Raw genomic sequence first — 14792 nt, 5'->3', positions numbered from 1 at the left:
TGTGGCTGCTTTGCACCTCTTGTTTGGAGGCACGGTTGCCATGGTGAACACCTGGCAGGGAAGGGAGGAGGAGGGCTGAGCCCAACAACAAAAGGGGCCATTTCCCAAGTCCTGATGGAGGTGAAGTGGAAGCTTTCTCTTCCTTCAGCCCCTCACCCTGAGGTGCTGTTTCCATAGAAACGAAAGGCCCATTGTCTTGTCCCTCCTTGCTGCCTTTCCCAAGTCTCTCAGCATCGGGTTCCCTGCTTAAATGCCTTGGGCAGTCTTTGCTCAGTCACACCACTCACACGGTGCCCAGCAGCCAGCCAAGCAGCCCTGGACTGTGCCCTGGGGAAGCGCCTCTCCCAGGGGCCGGGCACCCAGAGAGGGCGCGACACCCAAAGAGATGGTGAGAGAGAGAACAGCAAACTAGAGAGTACAAAAAGGGGGTGCCCAGCAAGATCACCCTATTCCTCCCTGTTCTTTAGAAGGAACATTGAGTGGCCTCGTCCAGCACAGCCTCTGCCCACCTGGGTGGGCGTCCAGTACCTGAGAGCCTGAAATTCAAGTCCCTAATGAGACTTCTTCTCTCCCTGCTGCTTTCCTCCTCAAAGTCCAGGGTGTCTGGGTGCCTCTTCTCAGTCACTAGGAAGCTGGGTCTCTAGGGCTCTGTGCCAGAGGGTCAGGCTCCTGGCAGCACGGAGACCCCAAGGTCGGCACCAGTAACCCTGGTGCACTTGGCACTGTCAGCTGCTACCTTAGGGCCCCATCCCGGGCAAGGCTCCTTGTCCTGCAGTGAACATTCAGGCCATCATCACAACAGCCAGCCAACGACCTCAGCTCCCGCCGCCACTTCCTTGCTCCCCACCCTCTGGACATACCCTTTCACCTCCCGGGGCCATTTCCTGGTCAAGAAGAGAGGGGGTGAGCCGGGGAGGGATTCCAAGGTCCCTTTGAGCTCTGGTTCTGACTGTCCTTCCCGTCTCTGCTGCCCTCGTCTCATGGGGGAGCTGGGCTGATGACAAGGTGGGAGAAAGAGAGAGAAATCGAAACGCCAAGTGCTGGCAGCCTGTGAAATTGATGCAGACCCAAGTGCGGGCCTTGGGAAAACCTTCAGAAACCCCTTCCTTTAGGGCTGACGTTCAGCAGGGGCCACCTGATGGTTTGAAGGCTCACAGCTCCCTCTACTGGCGAAGCTGAGCACCTTTTCCTTCTGGTTTTTCTCTTGGCTGAGACCTTGCTCCTGCTCCAAGTGCGCTCAGCGCCTTTGCCCAGAGTCCACAATTCAGGGTCGTTCCTGAGACCCTGGGTCCTGGCCCCAGCTGGTGTTTGGAAACTGCAGTGTCGTGTTATAAGCCTGGGCATCGTTACCACGGAGGCCCTGCCCGGTCACACCGCACAGATGAAGGGAGCGGAGGGAGCCTCCTTCAAGGAACTGCTCCCCCCAGAGAGGAGGCAGGATCCTTATTCTCACTGGCAGACGCCACAGTCCTCCCGCCTTCTGGTTTCTCTTGGGCCTCGGCAGGGCTTTGTCGCCATCCAGGTGGTGACGTGAGTGAGGAGCGCACATATGTCCCCATCTATTGAGCCATTCGTTTTTGTGTGTGTTTTGGTGGGTTGTTGTTTTTTTATCCTCACGTGACATAGAGCAAGGAAGAGAGAGAAATATCAGTGTGAGAGAGAAACATTGATTGGTTGCCTCCTGCACACTCCCCGACCAGGGATCAAACCTGCAACCTAAGTATGTGCCCTGACTGGGAATCGAACCTGCAACCTATTGGTGTATGGGACCATGCTCCAATCAGCTGAGCCACCTGGCCAGAGCTGCCTGATCATTCACTTAATGCATTAACAAATGTGTGTCTCTGCAAAGTCCGCTCCGTGCCAGGCGTTGTTCTAAGCTCCTGGTGCAGCCGTGAACAAAACGAGCAAAGTCCCCGCTCTTATAGAGTGAGTGCCATACTGCAGAGAGAGGGCGGGGAGGCACTGACCCCCTTATAACGGGCGAGGGGAAGGCCTCTGGCACAGGGACATTTGAGCAGAGACTTGAATGGAGGAAGGGAGGGAGCCAGGTGGACATCCAGGGGAAGAATCTTCCAGAAAAGGGGGATGTGGAGCCCTGAAACCTGAAGGAAGGTGAAGCCTCTTGTCCTTGTCCTGCTGCCCATATCCAGGTCCCCACCTACCTCTCTCCCTCCCCCAGACTGTGTCCCTCCCCCACCCCGTCCTGCCCTGACTTCATGCTGCCTCCTCCCACTTCCCACCCCAATTTCAGTCTCACTCAGTGTGACCTCCCTTTGAAGTTTGACTTTCTCTCATCAGCCTCCTCCGGGCATCCATGCCACCGATTCTCTATTTAAACACACACACACACACACACACACACACACACACACACACACACAAACCTTGGGCTGTTCATGATTCTTCCCTATTAATCTGAGCAGGTCTGATTCGCCTCGGAGTCTTGCCGAGCACCGGCATGCTGTGGGCTCCCCATCCCTGTGCGCTGAGGGAACGATGGAACATAAAGAATTTTCCCTCAAACGGTTTCTCTGTCAGAGGCATGAAAATGAATTCTGAGTACAAAGGGTCTCCCCAGGCTCTCATCCAGCCTCACGGCCTGAGCGTGCGAGTGAGGATTCCTGCCTCTCCGGGGGCAGCTGGGGCACGTGCAGGCTCCTCTGACGCCCCTGCCCGTCCACTCCCAACCGGGGCTTGTTTCCCTTACCTGCCTCCACAATGCTGCTGCCCCGGGCCGGACCTTGGCATCTGCTCAGGGGGCCAAGCAGATCAAAGGAGCCCCGAGGAGGAGAAGTGGGGACGGACGTGTCCAGGGCAGCAGCGAGGGAGCTGTGGGGCGGCTTGATGTGGTCCCTTCAGAGCCGCACCAGCCCCGGCCTCAGCACCACCCCCACCCCCACCCCCAGGAAGATGACCGCGCTCCTTGACCCTGGGACCCTCCAGGAGGGAAGGGGCACAGTCATCAGGGCCCCTCCCACCGCCTCCAAGCTCTGTATGCTGACAGCACAGTCTCCGAGGAGCTCAGCTGGCCTTGTCTTACCTCCCAAGGAGGGTTGATGGAGCAGGGTGGCGGAGGGAGGGACCCCACTCGGCCTGTCCAGGTCTCTCTTGGCCCAGGGAGGAGGCGGCCACCGCCTTCATTAAATTCACCGCTGAAGTGAGATGGGAAGGCAGTGTGAGCAGCAGGGAGAGGACCCGCCCCTTGCAGTGTGGAAAGGAGCTGGCAGGAAATCGCTGGGCAGCCTCCACCTGGGAGGCAGACAGTCAGCCCCCCAGGAGGGCGTGGATCCAGCGGCCAGCACCTCGAAGGCCTGCAGGCCGGGAGCCTGCCAGTGTCTGCCTTGTAGCGTCAGAGCAGGCTTCCCGCCAAAGGAGCCACGGGCCTCTGCTAGGGATTATGCAGGAGGGGCCTGGGAAGAGGGGACCCGCGCTTCTCTAGCCTGGAGGAGCACAGCTGCCTTCCCCCTCCTTTCAGCTGAACGTGTTCTCTCCGTCCATTCAAACCGCCTCCCAAAGCACGTGGTCCCTGCCACAGGGCCTGGCTCTCGGTCAGCCTCCCCACCTTGTGAGGCACAAGCTTGTCCTCTTCCAACCTCGGCAGCCTGCATGGCGGAGGGAGCCCTGCCTGGATTTGGAAAATCGGGTTCTGGAGCCGACGGGCTCTGGGAGCTGATGGCCCCGCTGCCCTCCGTTGTAAGACAGGGCTGACGGTCCCTTCTCAGAGCGTGGCTGCCCGTGAGGATCACCTGCGAGAATGGCTGGTTATGCTTTGTGGGCTATGAGGCTGCATCCGGTATTAGCTACAGGTGAACCGCCTCCTAACGAAACTTTCAGTCATTGATTATGGTTGTTGGTTTGGGGTCTACATCCTTCCCCCTGTCCCCCTGAGATCAGAAGAAAGCAGATCCCTCGATGGCCCAGCCAGGGGCGGTCTTGCCGAGGCTGCGACGCCAGGGAGCGTCTTCTGCTTCCCTGGGGCCCTACTGACCTGCTTCCAGGTCAGCAGTTTGGGAGGGAGACAGTGACCCAGCCCCAAACTTGAGGTGTGGGCGGTGCACACAGGAGAGGAGCTGGAGGCAAGTCCACTGAGCCCTTCACTCACAACCTTTCCTGTCTGTGTCCCTTGTCTCTGCAGGTAAATCAAGTCCCAGTCCTGCCAAGTCCAGCAATTGCGTGATTTCCTGAGCCTCGGGCCAGTGGTGGGCAGGACCTGGATGCCCCGCTGCCCCGTTTTGTGGAGAACACAGGTCAAACCCTGCACCAGTTTGCACATCAGACCCCTACTGCCTCCCGCCCAGCAGCCTCCACCCTGGCCTCAGGGACCCTGCCTCCCAGATGTGAGGATCTGCCACGTCTCAAGGCAGCCACGCGCCTCCACAAGACTCTCGGTGTCTGGGCAGGGCTCGCTCTTCCTTGTTTACATGAAGTGGAAGCTTGACTAGTGTCCTCTCTCCTTTACGCCCGACACCCTCCCTCCACGGGGCCAGCCTCGCCCTGCAGGGCCCCAGATGGGGTGAGCCCTTATCTTTCTACCTTAATGTGGTAGGGTCTCCCGGGCGGCCCCAGCCCCCCGATTTCTCCTTTCCTGGGCTTCTTGGTGCTTCTGGTCCCCCCAGCAGGTCTGATGGGATAAATGGGAAGAAGATGAGCCTCTGAACTGAAGGTAGAGGATACTAGGTCAGCTGGGACCCCGGCGACTGTGGCCTTCTGGGCGGTCCCTGCAGGCGCCTGCACTAGACTCTGAATGGCATGAGGATAAGACCGCCCACGGGAGCCGGTGGCAGATGTGGGTGCTGAGGGCTCCTTTCCCTCACTCCGCCCCATCTTGGAGCTCTCAGCCCCGAGGGGTCCAGACCTCCTCGGCTATGGCCTGCTGTAAGCCATGACAGTTCTTATAGTGCCTTTACCTGGGGCTACTCCCTCCCCTCAATGTGCCTTGATTTGCAGCCCAAAGCAGGGAGAGAGCTTGGCCAAAAGGTAGATTCTGGTGGCCTGGGAGGCTGGGCAGGAGCGCTAGCCCTTTCCCCGCCCCTGAGATGGCCCTTCACCCCCTTCACCAGCCAGGACTTGGGTTCCTTGTCTACTTACATTTCAGCCAAAGACCAGCCTTAGCCCCCTGCCGAAAGGCAGGCTGTGTAGGGCCCTCGGCCTCTCCAAAGGGCCTAACTACCATGATGCCAGGCCAGCAGACCTGCCTAGAATCACACTCTACCCTCACCCCACTGTGTGACTGGGGGTCTGAGGAGAGAGTTTGCTAATGGACGCTGGAGAAATTGCCAAACTGTAAGCTCTGCGAGCAGTCCCCCACCCCCACCCTGGCAGGTGCTGGGGGTCAGAGCCAGCACTGTGAACCCTGAATGCACCAGGCCTCTCACTTCTGAACCAAACTCGTGTCCTGTGTCCTTCCTTCTGCCAAGCCCCGGGGCACCAGCAGCACCGGAGGAGGGCCCAGGTGTCTGCTGAGGCTGGTGTGAGGCCAGCCCGGCTGTGCTGCGGTGAGCAGATGTCCTGTGAGGAGCAGGAAGTGGCCAGCACAGCGCAGGCATTGGAGCAGAACCGCGGGGAGGGCGGTGGGGGGTGTGCCGGGGGTGAGCCTGGGTCCCAGGCCTCTGTTCATCCTGAGGGCGGACCCCGACCCACCTCCCTGAGCTTCTGTGAGGATTAAATACTTTCTGGGAAGTGCTTTCTCACGCACCAACGCCTGGCAATGTGGCACGTGCTTGTTCTGGGAGGGCAGGCAGGGAGGGAGCGAGGGAAACAGGGCGGTGGCCGTCCCCCCGACGGCGTGGGACACAGGTGGGTGAGGACCAATGAGGGAAAGAGGACACTGTGGGTGAGGAGGGTGGACAACTCCGGGGACAAGGGAGGAGGCCGGGGAGGGACCAGCTCCAAGCGATTCTGCAAGAGCTCCCAGGGCCTCTTTCTGCAAGACAAGCAGCCCCTGCCCCAGAGCAGGCCCAGCGCCCGCCCTGTCCTGAGCGTAGGAGGGTCCAGATGGGAAGTCCCAAGTTAGTACAGCCTGAGCCAGGCCTGCTGCCTGCCCCAGTTTCCCTGTGCACCAAGGCGGGATTATCCAGCCTCCTAGGAACGGGGTGGGCGATAAACGCCGTGGGAGGGGAAAGAGTGCAGGCACCTCCCCTGCAGCCGTCTCCTCATCCCCAGCAGAGGTTTGGACAAGTGGCCTCTGACCCCCTCCAGCCCTGAGATGCTTGCGCAGAGACAGAGGTGCCAAGATTGCTGGGAATCCTGACGCCCTCACAGGCGGCTCCTGAAGTGCTCAGCCCTCTCCGTCCTGTCTCTCGGCCCCTCGGTTCTCAGGACCTCTGCCCTCTCTCTGTCCCAGCACTGGCACACACTCCGTGACATATTCTCTCATCAAATCTCAAGGGTACAGCTGGCCTTCCCAGCTGGATGGCAAGTTCAAGGGTGGCTCGTGCCCTTGGTTCCCCCGCAGTGGCTTGCACAAGGCTGGTGGCGTCAGAAGGGCGGGGAGAAACGGGGAGGAGAGGGATGAGAGCCTCTGCTCCGTGGGGGGCCTGGCCTCCCTGCCTCATCCTCCACCACCAGCGAGCTGCCCACTTTCTGAGCTGCAGGCTGAGTGTCCACCACTGGTGTGGCTGCTGGGGAAGGACGGCCTCCTAGGAGCACGGGGGCCTGAGGGCTGAGGCCCGGGGGCTGCTGCCACCCCGGTTCCTGCCCCACTGGGGCTGGAAGCACGAACTCCTGCATGGGCGCTGGCAGGCTTCCCCTTGAGGCTTAGCAAGGCCTCCCAGTCTCTTGCCCGATGTCTGTCGTTAGGGATGGTTAGTCCTGTGCCTGATCCCTCAAGGGTGCTTTCAAAACAGCTCTGCTCGCACCACGGCCCTCTGTCTGTAGAGAGCCCAGTAGGATGTCTCTGCCAAGAAAGGCAGCCCAGGGATGTAGAGGAAACAAGCCAGAGAGGGAGTGGCCTTTTTCTTTTTAATTTATGGAGCACCTACTATGTGCCAGTCACTGTGCGAGGTGCTTCGGTCCCTGGCAGGTCTCAATCTAAGAAAAGCTCAGGAAAGAGCTCTGAAAATAAAATTTTAAAATGTGTATATTCGGAGAGCGAGCCTCACAAAGTTGTGTGATGAGCAGCACAGGTCTTATGGTCCCCGCCTTTCAGATGAGTTGCACGGCTCTGCCCAAATCCCACATCACATGAGCTTGCCCCTCCAACTTCAGGTTTCTCACCTGCAACACCAGTGACACTTGGGAGCCACAAAATTCTGTTGGGGGAAGGGCAGTCCTACACATTCAGGATGTTAGCAGCACCTCTGGCCTCCACATGCCAGTAGCACCCCTCGAGATAAGACAACAAAAATGTCTCCAGGTGTTGCCCAATGTCCCCGGGGGTGGGGGTGGGTGGGGATAGAGGGCTCCAATTGCCCCAGCGGAGCAGGCCAGCTCTGCCTTGCAGCCCTAAGTCCCCGGAGTGTTTGCCTGTGCGTCCCTCCTAAAACTGTGCTTTGGCCCAGAGTGGTTGGCTGTCTTGTCAACGATTGTGCTTTCTGTGACTGACATAATAGCATCTTCCACCATTGTTCTAGTTACCTCGTTAGCTCTACCCCCCGGTCTCCCTGGAGCAGGTGTGTTTACGCGCACATCTGCCTTACTCCACTCCGCGCACCATCGCATCTCCTCCCAATCTGTTCCCCTTCCTTCAGTCTCAGTTACGTCCTGCGTGGAGAGCATCATCGGACATACCTGTGTGGGCCCAGCAGCGTCCCCGCCTCTGAAGGCAGCCAGGGGGGCTCAGAGCGGAGAACCTGCCACACACATCAGGGCAGGCCTGGGGGGGCGGGGAGCTGCCACCTGGAGCGTCAGGACCGCACTCAGCACACATCCACAGAGGCCCCTCCGCAGCTAGTTCGCCCCGCCGCGTGCCGTGGACATAGCTTGTCGCCCGCTGTGCACCACAGTCAATCACCTCGCCTGGAGGCCCCCCGCGGCTGTCACTGTGACCCTCTGCACGGCTGTTTCCGTGGCAGGAGCCTTGGTGCAGAGCAGGCCCTCCGGGCGGAACCAGACCAAGGTTGGGAGGACCAGAGAGGGTCAGGAGGCGGCAGGCACAGATGCCAGAGCGTTCCTAGGCTGCGTGATGGCTAGGTCAGCCAGGAGGCCTAGGGAAATTAGAATGACCAGAACACCCTCCCCTCCCCCGCGGAATTCCGCCTTCCCAGCTGCCGGGTACCCGCTCCGGCAGCACGTGCTGCCACCTGGCACAGTAGGTACCCATTCCATCCTGGGGGCTCCCGAGCCTGAAGAGCTGTATCTGCTTAACGCGTATTTGGTAAATGATTGAAAACGTGGCAGTCGCCTGATCGAATAAGCCAGGCTGACTGACACAGGGGTGGTGGGGCCTCCAGAACTGATCAGGACCTTTCGGTCGGTTCCCGAAGGCTGGGACTCTGTGGGAGGTAAACAGGATTCTACTTGCTGCTGTTTAATGGCTTAAGGACTGGGTTTATCAGGAGTCCCTCCTGGTCCACCGATTCCTCCAGGAAGGTTCTCCTTTCAGTCTGTGTCCATCTCCCCACCTCTCCACACCAGGTGGGCCCAGGTCTGGGGCTGTCCAGGGATGACCCTATCTGCACATTTCCTTTCAAACGGCCAACACCAAAGCAGGGGAGAAAGGGACGGGCCTGGAAGGGAGGGAATTGGTCCAAGCACCTTCAGGAACAGATGTCCACGTCCAAGGAGACCAGTGAGGACCTGCCAAGGAAGCCAGCAAGCGTGTGGGAAAGACAAGAGCAGGCAGTGTGCCCGAAGAGGCCATGGTCCTCGGGGCCCCACCCAGGGAAAGAGCCATCCTGTGCTCAGAGCAAGACCCGGGCCTCGGGATTCCCCTTTCCTGCGCGCCGCTTGGACTCCCTGGAAGTGGGGTGATTGGACAAGGAAAGGCACTTGACTGCAGTATTAGTCATCTGTTCGTTCAATGGCTGTTTATGGGGCAGTGGGCCTGGGGAGGCACGGTGAGCAAGGAAGGCCATTGTGCCACTGGCCGAGTTAAGGGGGATGGATAGGCTGCTTGCTGTGAGCGTAGCGGAGGCACGTGATGGCGAGAGGAGGGGCTTCAGAACGGGCAGGCTCTGGGGAGTAACGCTCTCAGCACCCGGGCTGGCGTGTGGGAGGGGCTCCGTAACCCGCGGTGCTTTGGGGGATGTGTTGTATCGGGGCCTTGATCATTTCCCTGTTGGGACATTCTCCCCTGGCTTCTCTCCCTTGCTCCCTCCCTGTATACCTGCCACTCTCATGTTGAGTCGTTGGCACACGGGGCCGCATCCCTGCCCGCCCGGAGGAAGTTCCCAGGCCCAGGTTTTGAAAGGTGATGGAGAAAACCTGCCGGAGATGCCAGGTTGAGCCTCGTGCACACCCACCCCCACCTTTGGCTCCGTGCGTGTGTTGGTTGCAGGCGTGGAAGAGGACCACAGTCTTACCTGGTTGTGCAAAAGTCCCACAACTGTTCTTGATTTATAGCTTTGGGTGAAATTAACAACTTTAGTCTGTTTGGAGAATCTTTCATATATAAAGTACAAATTAAACCAAAACCAAAGAAACCGCGCATCCGGAAAAGCCTGCCACCTGCACCTCCCAAACCAGCCCTGTGCCCTCCCTGCAGGCTCCAGCCAGACTGGGCGGAGCTCAAGGGCCAGCTCTGGGCTGCGGTTTCTTAGAGGAGCCTATGGGGCCGAAGCCACTGTGGTGAAATGCTGACACCTTGTGGCCAGCTGGCAGCATAGCGCCTTCCTCCTCCTGGTAAGAGACGTCAGATGGCAGAAGCCAGGGGTGGGCAAACTTTTCCTTAAAGGGCCAGATGATAACTATTCCAGGCTTTGCAGACACGCAAGGTATGTCACGACTATTGCTGCTGTAGCACTAAACAACCACAGTATATACTAAACGAGTGAGTGCGGCCGCGTTCCAGTGACACGCCAGACACTGAAATATGAATTTCATTATAATTTGCACATGTCACAGAATAGTATTCCTTTCATTGTTTTCAACCATTAAAAACATAAAAAATATTCTTAGCTCACAGGCCATGCCAAAACAGACGATGGCTGGATTTGGCCCGTCAAGCCCTGGTTTGCCGACCCCTAGCCCAGGACACCTCTCCTCCACACTCCCAGCCCTAACTCCCAACTGCCACAACTGGGGATCCTTGATTTCTCATTGTTCTGTCCAGAGGGATCCCCCATCCTTCCTCCCGCAACCAGATTGCTGCCTCTTCTTAGAAATTCTGGATTTGTCCTTGGTTTTCACCCGTTCCGTAAGTTCACGTAAGTATCCATTAGGTGCCCAGCCCTGTGCTGAGGGCCATAAAAAGCCCGGAGTTTGAACCAACATTTAACATTTACTTTTATTCATTCATTGGTTGGTTTAAACAAACATTGAGAACTTACTGTGTCCCAGGCGCTGTGATAAAACAGACCCCATCTCTACCCTCAGGTTAAGAATATGGCCCCAGGGAGGCAGTGTTCCGATGGGGGAGTAGAGGGAGTGTGTAAGCCCAGGAAAGGCACTAAGCTCCACCTGGCGGAGGAGGTGATCTCTGAGCTGATGCCTGAGGAATGAATGGGGGAAGGGAGGATGAGGCAAGACTTTCCAGGGAAAGGCCCAGAGCCCAGAAAGAATTTTCAAGAGAATTATAAACATTAAAGAGAGAGTGAAGATTCAGATACAGTATCTTCCCTCAAGGCCTCCTGAGCTGGTGGGTGAGATAGGCTATCACAAGCTTTTGTCATGTCGTGGAGAAAGGGTTTTAAACGTGTTCGCACCAGCCTTGTAGGATTGGTTATCAGTGAGTCTTGAAGGTAAATGCTGAAAGTTATGCATAATCCCCATGGCCAGGCTGGGGGTGGATCTGACTCCACACGGGTCCTGAGAGGACCTCGGGGGAAGACAGATGTCAGCCAGGCTTCTCTGCTCCAGGAGCCCCTGAGAGGAGGAGGGGCTAGAACTGAGCTCTGAAGAAAGTGTAGACGCAGACACAGGGAAGGAGGAAGGGGCATCCTGGGCAGCAGAAATTGCACATGCGAACTCATGGAGGACCGAGCGGACGTGGCCCAGCAGAAGGGCCACCAGAGGGTCCTCCTGAGGGTTCCCTGGGAGGCACCTGCCCTTCTCTGTGTGGATCTCATAACAATGCCCACCGGACAGGTGGTATTTTCCTCAACTCCACCAATTAAAAACGGTGACCTTGGACAGTTACTTAACCCCTCTCTGCTTTGGTTTCCTCATCTGTATCTGCCTCATAAGATTGTTATAAGGGCCCTGGCCGGTTTGGCTCACTGGATAGAGCGTCGGCCTGGGGACTGAGGGGTCCCGGGTTCGGTTCTGGTCAGGGGCGTGTACCTTGGTTGCGGGCACATCCCCAGTGGGGGGGGTGCAGGAGGCGGCTGGTTGATGCTTCTCTCTCATTGATGTTTCTGGCTCTCTATCGCTTTCCCTTCCTCTCTGTAAAAAAATCAATAATAAAAAAAAACACCCTGAAGTTTAAAAAAAAAAAAAAAAAGATTGTTATAAGGATTGAATAAGGTAATCTATATATAGAAAAGCCTAAGCAACCATTAGGACCGTCAAACAGAAAGACCGGAAGACCGGAACGACCAGTCACTATGACGCGCACTGACCACCAGAGGGCAGACGCTCAACGCAGGAGCTGGCCCCTGGTGGTCAGTGCACTCCCACAGCGGGGAGCGCCATTCAGCCAGAAGCCGGGCTCATGGCTGGAGGGCGCAGCTGTGGCAGTGGGAGCCTCTCCTGCTACAGCAGCACTACCCAGTGGCAGCAGGTGGCAGCAGGCTGCAGTGGCAGGCACAGCAAGGCTGGGTTGAGCGGGAGAGGTCCTGGATTGCTAGAGGGCACAGGCCAGGCTGAGGGACCCCACCCGTGCAGGAATCCGTGTACCGGGCCTCTAGTACATGTATAGTTCTTAGAACTGTGCCTGGCTTCATGGGTATGCAACCTTCGCAGTGTCAGAGGCCCATGCTCAGAAGGCAAAGGGGCTCACATCTGGTTTAATGCTCTGCTATTGCTGTCTTGAAATTCTTAAAAATGTTGGAAGGAGGAACCCCATGCTTTCACTTTGCATGGCCACAAATTATGTAGCTGGTCCTGCCCAGCATAGTCTGTGCTTACACATTTTAAGTGTTATCATTATCTTAGAGTCTACAATAATAAATATGTCCATTTTGGAAATGAGGAAACGGAAGCTCAGACAGCTTATGTGACTTACACAAGGTCACACGGCAAGCAGGCTGCCGAAGGAAGGCTGAAGATGGAGAGACGACAATCACAATCTTAGAGGTGAAGGCAGGACAATGACCCAGCGGCTCTCCACCCTCCCCACTCCATCCCTCTCCCCCCGCAGAAGGTGACATAAGGAGAGAAGAACCAACAGACTCCTTTGAAGGAGCTCGGAGAAAGGGGTGGTACGAAAAAGGGCATGAGCAGTTGTAGAGGTAGGAGGGAAGCTGGCTATTTTGGGAAGTCAAGAGAAGATTCTCAGAGTAAAACAGTGATGAAGCCATGGAAACAAGGGCTGAGAAAGTTTCTTGGATCTTGGCCACCAAGAGGTCATAGATGTGCTTAGAGAAATGGATTTTAGTGGAGAGTTAGGGCTAGAAGCCAGGTTTAAAGGATGAGAGAGCATCAGTGGTGGAGATGGCCACAGGTCGCTATTTTAAAGCAAAGAAAAGGAAATAGAGGGAGAAAGGAAGGAAAGAAGGAAGGAAGGAAGGAAGGTAGGTAGGAAGCCCGTTATTTTGATGGGAGTGGCAGGAGAGCCAGATCTCAATTGGGCAGTGGAGGAAGGACCATCAGAGGAAATAATTCAGCCAAGAAGAGGTGCGCGTCTCTCCCTGAGCCTGTCGGGCAAGGGGCAGGGGTTGGGCTCATAAAGGCTATGTCCACCGGGAGGATGGCTACCTCCCCAACAGCCCTGCGGCCTTCTTCAGGCAGACATCCCAGGCACCAGAGCAGCATGGAGAAGAGCTGGCTCTTAGAGCCAGACGACCTGGGGAACTGCAAGGGGTAATACTGGGGCAAGTCAGTCAGCCCTCCAGTGCCTCAGTTTCCCACGGCGTCTGACGCACAGCAAGTGTTCACGAAAGGGTGGCTCGTATTCACAGCCGCCGCTCCTGGTTCTCCCGTGAGCCTCCTGTGGATCTAGGATTGGCCAGCACACAGGAACGGTTCAGCATTTGCTGCTTCAACCCGGAGCTTTTCAGGAAGTGCGGTCTTAAGAAATGAGAGGTGACTTAGAAGTGGCTCCGCGTCGGCCACAAGGGCTTTGTTGCACAATAAATGCTACCAGACATGTAATGAATGCTTATGGGCATGTCCGCTATAATCAGCGCCCTGAAGAAAGCTCCCCTCCCCCACTGCTCCTGGCCTTGGCTGTGGCCACACCCACTGCCCCAGTGAGCAGTATCAGCTGTCCCCGGTTCCTCTTGTCTTTTTGGATTAGGTTGCTTTGCAGGGATCTTCCCATGTTTATCAGTTCGGAGAATTGAAGAATGCTTACAAACACTTCCAAGTGTCTCATAGCAATGAGAGGCCAGTGCGAAGGGTAGCGGGAGTTTTCCTGAACCACAGAAACCAGAGCTGGCGCACATCCAGCTGGCTAGGGCCACCCCACGCTTGTGGGTCAATGCAGAATCATTCGCAGAAGTTCCTGTTGCACTGGATTTTATCCAGGCCAATGCAATGTGCTCAGGGATCACAGAACACTCTCTCAAGGGAAAAAAGGAAGGCCTATTGCTTGGAATGGCTCAGAGCACTTTTGGTAGCCAGCCAAGGCAGCTATCACCCATTAAATCTGCCTTTCCCTCCAGCCAAAAGCCAGCTGCATAGAACAACACATATAGAGCTCTAAGAATAGTATAGCACTCCAAGAACATACTGTACTTGGCCTGCATACAGGTGTGAGGGGCTAGCTGAGTCTTTTCACTCTCAAAGCCGGGTGGGTTGAAAGAAACAAACAAAAATCCTCCCCCCACACCCCACCCCCAAGCAACTTGCAGAGAAGAAATGAAAAAAGAGAGCAGAGAAGAACACCCTAGCATGTCATTCTCTGACCTGGGCTGCCTTTTTCTAGGCATGGATTGACTCTACAGCAAGCATGTCAAACTCAAAGGCTACCACAGGCCCAATAAATGAGGCATGCGGCCTGCAGGCCTCGAGTTTGACATGTTTGCTCTACAGCCACCAAAGCATGCCAGTAAGCCCTAGAGCAGCCGTGGGCAAACTACGGCCCGCGGATCCGGCCCGTTCGAAATGAATAAAACTATTGAAAAAAAAGACCGTACCCTTTTATGTAATGATGTTTACTTTGAATTTATATTAGTTCCCACAAACACTCCATCCATGCTTTTGTTCCGGCCCTCCGGTCCAGTTTAAGAACCCACTGTGGCCCTCGAGTCAAAAAGTTTGCCCGCCCCTGCGCTAGAGCAGTAAGCACAGCAGCCCCTCCCCTCCCTCTTCCTCCGCGAGGCCAAGCAAGCCCCAAAGTCCTGTAACAGGTGGTACTTTATCATTTGCTACGACAGAATTTGAAACCCATCATCCTCTGCAATAACTATTTGGTTGATTTATTGGCTTCCCTCCCATAAGTATAGAAAGTGAGGAGAGGTTCCTTCCAAAACTGCAGCTCTGAGCAATGAGAGTTCTCAGAGTGCAGACAAGACCCTAAAACCACATCCCAATGTTGGAAGAAATGTATGTGTGGGTCTATTCATAAAAGAGTCTGGGAGGATATTCTC

The 14792-nt window shown here is 56.4% G+C and overlaps 2 protein-coding genes across 2 annotated transcripts in view; one reads left to right on the top strand and one right to left on the bottom strand.

Moving 5' to 3' along the window:
- Positions 1-7082, top strand: part of FAM83F (family with sequence similarity 83 member F) — a 33804-nt gene extending 26722 nt beyond the window's left edge. Inside the window, exon 5 of the mRNA XM_059681453.1 lies at positions 4139-7082. Coding sequence (XP_059537436.1) covers positions 4139-4188 — 50 coding nt within the window. The 3' untranslated portion in view covers positions 4189-7082. The remainder of the gene's footprint in view (positions 1-4138) is intronic.
- RPS19BP1 (ribosomal protein S19 binding protein 1) overlaps positions 1-14792 on the bottom strand; it is a 519247-nt gene that overhangs the window by 365247 nt on the left and 139208 nt on the right. The window lies entirely within an intron of this gene.

The sequence above is a fragment of the Myotis daubentonii genome, chromosome 2, assembly GCF_963259705.1.
Source record: "Myotis daubentonii chromosome 2, mMyoDau2.1, whole genome shotgun sequence".
NCBI classification, from domain to species: Eukaryota; Metazoa; Chordata; class Mammalia; order Chiroptera; family Vespertilionidae; genus Myotis; species Myotis daubentonii.
This window is presented reverse-complemented; position numbering and strand designations above follow the sequence as displayed.